The following is a 6,483-nucleotide window of genomic DNA, read 5'->3' as shown; positions in this document are numbered from 1 at the left end:
TGTATATTGCTGCTGCCACACAGATCTAAAATAAACATGCGATTTATTTCCCAGCTGTTTACCTTCACAGACACAACTGTTTTTGTGTTTTCAACGTAAACTTGTGTGTGAATGAGAACTTAGTTTAGTACTCACATGCTGTGACAGCCACTTTCTGTCCATGTGCACTCAGAAAACCGTATATCAGAAGTTTAAACTAATGTGGTTTAAAACGCATGATTTCAGCATGATAAACATGATAATCAGAACCAAAACAGATGTTTTTAGCAGGTCCGAGCTGTAATGGCGCAGCTCTATTCTGGAAAAGGGGGCGGGGAGCACCAGCTCATTTGCATTTAAAGAGACAGGCCTGAAAAACAGTGTGTTTCTGCTTCCACTCAAAATAGACATTTTCAAAATTATATAATAGATTATCTGTGGAGTATTTTGAGCTGAAACTTCACAGACACATTCTGGGGACACCAGAGACTTATATTACATATTGTAAAAAAGGGGCATAATATGTCTCCTTTAAATAAACTTTGGTCAATGTTGTGAAACCTCAGTATGTGTCCATGTGTTAAGAGGTAGAATGATTAAAACATAAAAAAAAATCTATCTATCTATCAGGTTTTTTTCCTCTTAGTCAGCAAGGTCATGTTGAATTGATTGATAGTATCAAAAGTGACTGTAAAAATTAATAATGCTACAAAATATATCTATTTATGCTGTTATTTTGAACTTGCTATTTAAAGAGTCCTGAAAAACAAAATGCATCACAATGGTTGTGCTGTTAAGAATATTTAGAAACACAACTGTTTTCATTTTCACATTGAAAATATTTTTTGAAATGGTATGAGCATATTAAAATGATTTCTGATGCATCATGAAACAATCAGTGTTGGGGGTAACGCATTACAAGTAACGCGAGTTACGTAATTAGATTACTTTTTTCAAGTAACTAGTAAAGTAACGCATTACTTTTTAATTTACAAGAGAATATCTGAGTTACTTTTTCAAATAAGTAACGCAAGTTACTTTTTTTTCCTCCAATTTATTGATTGACAGCTCTCCTGTCCCCATGTTGAGAGAAATCAGAAGATGTTACTGTAGTTCTAAAATAAATATGAATATGCATTAATTCATCTCACTCACTAAAAAACACAGATTCAGTATTCCTCAAAATGAATAAAAATAATGCAACTCAGAATATGACGCAAACCTGCAATAATTAAATGTTAAACAACACCCATTCTATTAACCAATGTCTTTGCTTTTGACCTCCGATGATCCAGTTCAACCATACTAATAAGCAAAAATTACTCTAGAAAAACATTTGTGTCTTTTATTGCTGAAGTGTGTTGAATTTCTTCTTCTGCATTCTACGAACGTAAATGTACGCTTTTATATTTGCCAAAAATATAACTTTTTTATTTTAAAAACAAACAAGCAAGCCCTGTCCAGATTTAAAAAGTAACGCAAAAGTAACGTAACGCATTACTTTCCAAAAAAAGTAACTAAGTAACGTAATTAGTTACTTTTTTATGGAGTAACGCAATATTGTAATGCATTACTTTTAAAAGTAACTTTCCCCAACACTGGTGGTTAATGCCTATCAATTATAATTGCAAACTACAAAAAGATCTTTGGATTAATATCTTTTCACATCTTTCAGGTTTGAGAGCAGATTTAAAAGGCTCTCTCTTCGGGCAGCACATCGCGTCTGATGTTGTACTGAAAACGGTATCGTCATTTATGACTGACAGCAACCCAAACAAACCACTGGTTTTCTCGTTCCACGGGACTACTGGAACTGGGAAGAGTCATGTCACTAAAATCATTGCAAGAAATTTGTATAAAAAAGGGGAGCAGAGCAAGCATATTCACTTATTTATATCTGACCTTCATTTTCCAGACAAACGAAATTTAGACACCTACACCGTAAGTAAATAGGCTACTTCACTAAGTTAGCCTATTTGTCAGATTTGTCCATCACTCTAAAAAATCATTCAGAGGACCTGTTACCACAACTTAAATAAAAGAATACAAGTTAAAAATTCAAATTTATTGACTTAATTAAACTCCCCCGATAGCACACGTACATCTCGGAGACGTCTATTTGACGTCTGCATTTACATCTGCAAGACGTATTTTTTAGAGTGTTTGCTCATCTGCAATACTCCTAGGACGTTTCCTTTTAGATGTCAAATAGACGTCTATTAGATGTCTTTAAGATGTTTATGATTTAGAATGCATGTAAAACTGACATCTGAAAGAGAAGTTTGTAGTCAGCAGATCAAGAGATCTTTAAGAGACATCTTGCAATGCAGACGTACGTGTGCTGTTCCAAATATTATTTTGCTGGTTATGATGTTAATAATAATATCAACCTTATTTTGTGTGTAATGTAAACTCAAATTTCTGCACTAATTGATTTGATTAAAAAAATATGTTATAGTAACTTAATGAAATCGTCTTGTTAATTTTGGAAATTGGATAGTGGATGCTTTGCATAGGACTGGATAAGGAGAATAAATGTTGAAATTAAGTGTTAGTTCATGCGTCTTTAGTGAAGGGAAAGACCTGTTAGTGTTAACAAGTTTCTGTTATGCTGAAGTTTTTGTGCTGAAGAATGCTCCTGAGATTGCTGGTGGCTACATGATGGCAAATAAGGCATTGATTCCATGACAAACGATTGTGCTAATGCTTGTTCATTAAATCTACATGCTAAAATAAGTTACATCATGTTAACCATTAATGTTAACTATTAACTAAGCTCCAGGACCACAACATAAGAATCTGGAAGAGCTATAAAAAATATTTTGAGTAATAAAATGGTTTATGCTTCAAATTTGAGCTTACATCCAAACACAATTTAGTGAGGTTTCTGCTTTTAAAAAAAGAAAATAATAATGAGCCACTACCCTTTTCTGTGGAAAAATGAATTGTTAAGCAGAATGTGACTGACACAGAATGTGACTGACACAGTATGTGACACAGTCACATTCTCGGCAGTCTCGGTCACCATTCACCTGCACATTCCTTTCTTTGGAGACTGTGGCTGCCAGTCCCTGTCCTTTTATGTTTTACAGAACAGATGACATGAGGGTTCAGTTTTGTATCTGAAAATAATCAAAAGTTATTGAAATATTTTACAATTAGCGTATTTACTTCTGCCCATGAACTTCATTATATAAAAATCATTTATATATAAAAAAATCACTTAAGAAGCAAACAGTTTAGTGTAGATCTCCTTTAATTGATTATATTGTATGAACCTATGACATCTTCACACATTACCATGGCTATAGTAGGTGTTACAAAACTGTATAAATTATATACTTAATATGATTAATAATATGAATAAAAAAGGTTTTCATAATGTGCCTGTAGCATATGGAAGTCTGTTGCCAAGTCTGGCATTTGCATGTTTTTCAGGCACAGCTAAAGCAGTGGATTCATGGAAATGTATCAAATTTTCCCCGCTCCATGTTCATATTTGATGAAATGGATAGGATGCATCCACGGCTGATTGACACCCTAAAACCTTTTCTAGACAACAATGACAATGTAGATGGAGTGTCATTCAACAAAGCAATCTTCATTTTTCTCAGGTGATGCACTAAACTGTTGGGTTTGTTCTTATTAGGAATCTGACAGAGACGCTGGCTATGGTTGACTATTGCTGTGCAGTATATATATACAGTATATTATAAAAACGGGTGCAGCCATTTTTTGTTACTTGAATGTGCAAGGCTTCCGTTTTTTTTACTTAAAAATAAAACAGCCCATTTTGCTGCTTTATTTTGCAAGCAGGTATTTGATATCATATTATTTTATCATCACAATCATAAAAACACTAGTTTGTAGTGCAAATAGTTTTAGCATTTACTGCACTTTGCTATTCCTCTAGTTATTTACATCGGTTAATTGTCACAGGGGGACTGTGTTAATAAAGTACACGACAAGGAATACCACAATCATCTTTAACCCAATGACAAGGAACAATCAGGAGATCAGAGGGAGCAAAACTACCACATTAATGCAAAACAAGACCAGACAATGGAACTAAGAAAACTTATATACAGGGAAACTGAATCAGAACAGCAGATAATTAATCACTTAACTAATGAGAAACTATGGCAACTAACTAGACAAGGGAAAACAGGAACCAAGGAAATACAAGGAAAACCAAAACAGATAATAATCCCGACCAGGGGCGTAGATTACGCGGGGGACGCGGGGGACATGTCCCCCCCACTTTTTATAAAAAGTAAATTCGTCCCCCGCACTTTTTTATTGGAGAGTTGTGTTCACGACATGTTGAGGTTTTAATGGAGCGATGTATATAAATCAAGTTTCCTTGTGTAGAATAAATCATGAATGTATTTTTGTTGAACATTATATCTCTCCCTGGTTTTATTAATGGTTCATTCTTAAATAATTACATTTGGTTGATCCATTCCTGAATACTTGGTTACATTCTTGTATTGCATAGATTACATATGTTCCTCTAGAAATATCATTTCTTAATTTTTTGAGCATGTCTGTTCAGCAGGTGGATTTTCACACTCCAGTCTAATAAATAAGCATCTGATTGATCACTATGTTCCTTTCCTACCTCTGGAGCTGAAGCATGTGCGTCAGTGTGTTATGGCTGAGATGGTTCATCTGAATATGACTCAGGACTCTGATCTGGCAGATGAAGTGGCCAGAGACATGCCTTACTACCCTGAAGAAGAGAGAATATATGCTTTTAAAGGCTGCAAGTCTGTCAGACAGAAGTTGCCCCTATATAAATGAATAAGATGAACAAGTTCAGCAGCACTTGTCCTTTTTTTGTTTATCTTTTTTTATCACATAATTATGCAGAACAGCAAAGTATGACTTGACGTTTCAGCATCTTAATAATTTAAGTCTTGCTTAGTCAGGAGTCTAGATTCTCTGAGTTAAGACTGTGTATTTTAAAAAGACAATATTAGAAGTTTGATTCCACCCGGGCTTTAGCTCTGGATTCACAATCTTTAGTCCTACCACACTCTAAAAAATGCTGGGTTGTTTCAACCCAATGTTGGGTCAAATACGGACTAACACAACTGTTGGGTTAAATTTTGGTTACATTTTTAAATTAACTTTTTAACCCAACAGTTGGGTTTGTCCATATTTGACCCAAACTTGGGTTGAAACAACCCAGCATTTTTTAGAGTGCAGCTTTAACAAACCTTGATAAAGAAACCGAGCAGGCCCCCAATATTATATATGGTATAAAACTGCATTTTAAACTTTACAATAACATGCAGAATATACCATATTAATGTATTTGGATACTTTATGATGATGCGTATAATCCAAAACCATTAAAATCATAATTATGATGGGCCATTTTAATTTTACTTAAAATTTTCCGTATTGTGTCATTTTTTTTTTATTAATTTTTTTCAAAAAGTAGCTTGAGATCAATTCTGTGAGATTACCCAGATGGGTAGAAGCTAAGATCACAGACACTTTTCCTTGTATATGACATGTGCGGCTTCTGTTGAATGTGATTTCAAGTGATTTCCTATGATTAATTGTCAGACTGTACTAGACTGTATCATTTTACCATTCCAAATGTTCAACTATACACATCCAACATTAAAAAAAGTCTATTAAAGAAATAAGCCCTGTGAAGTCGTGGTTCACAGAGATAAAATGGTTACTGCATATAGCTGGTAAGGTTTCATAAAATAGACACAGCAACACAATTTTAATAACTAATAGTTGATAACAATAATAATAATAATCCTTCCACCAAGCAATGTAATTTTTCAGCAATGTTTAGCAGAATGGTTGTCAAGCAACACAGAGACGCAGCATCACCAAAGACTTTAGTTAGATATATGAAGACAATAGCAGTGTTGCAGTGTTCGCACCACACCCTCAATCACTATTGTTCTGGTGTACTTAATTTGGGGCTGGTTTGTAAAAGTTTGCAATCATGCAATCATGGGTTAGAATGCAAGGACTCTTCTTCAACAGTTATTCTCCACTGTAGACAGATGCAAGTATGTGTGTTTTTTTAGCTGCACGAACAACTGGAAATCAACTTTGTGGAAAACACTCCACACTAAACGTCCCGATGCAAAGCACTTCTTCTTTCTTGCGGAACTACTTACAGGGGACGCTAAAGCTGTACTGATTCGTAGTTTGAGCTGTCAGTTAGAAAGCCCACCAACGACAGTCACTGTTCATTATTAGTTATCACAGACCTTCATAACAACTATTCTTCACATTAGTCCACTAATATGCAGTCCACTTAACGCAGTGAATGAAAACAAGTGAGCAAATTCAGACACTGAGCGTGCCGGAAGGGCTGCAGCTTTTACATAGTTTGTGCTTGCTGTTTAATAATCATTTGAGATGTATCAAACTATATCACATTCAATCAATCACTTTTATTTATACATCACATTTAAAAACAACACACACTCTAAAAAAGGGACAAACCCAGCTATTGGGTTGTTT

The 6,483-nt window shown here is 34.6% G+C and overlaps 1 protein-coding gene across 1 annotated transcript in view; it reads left to right on the top strand.

Annotated features, from left to right (window-relative positions):
* Positions 1-4,796, top strand: part of LOC107599534 (torsin-1A-like) — an 8,440-nt gene extending 3,644 nt beyond the window's left edge. The window contains exons 2-5 of the mRNA XM_016291161.1: positions 1,655-1,920; positions 3,418-3,560; positions 3,629-3,666; positions 4,538-4,796. Of these exons, the coding sequence (XP_016146647.1) occupies positions 1,655-1,920; positions 3,418-3,560; positions 3,629-3,666; positions 4,538-4,782 (692 nt within the window). The 3' untranslated portion in view covers positions 4,783-4,796. The remainder of the gene's footprint in view (positions 1-1,654; positions 1,921-3,417; positions 3,561-3,628; positions 3,667-4,537) is intronic.
* The last annotated feature ends 1,687 nt before the right edge of the window (positions 4,797-6,483 follow it).

The sequence above is a fragment of the Sinocyclocheilus grahami genome, unplaced genomic scaffold (assembly GCF_001515645.1).
Source record: "Sinocyclocheilus grahami isolate Dianchi unplaced genomic scaffold, SAMN03320097.WGS_v1.1 scaffold13.1, whole genome shotgun sequence".
NCBI classification, from domain to species: Eukaryota; Metazoa; Chordata; class Actinopteri; order Cypriniformes; family Cyprinidae; genus Sinocyclocheilus; species Sinocyclocheilus grahami.
This window is presented reverse-complemented; position numbering and strand designations above follow the sequence as displayed.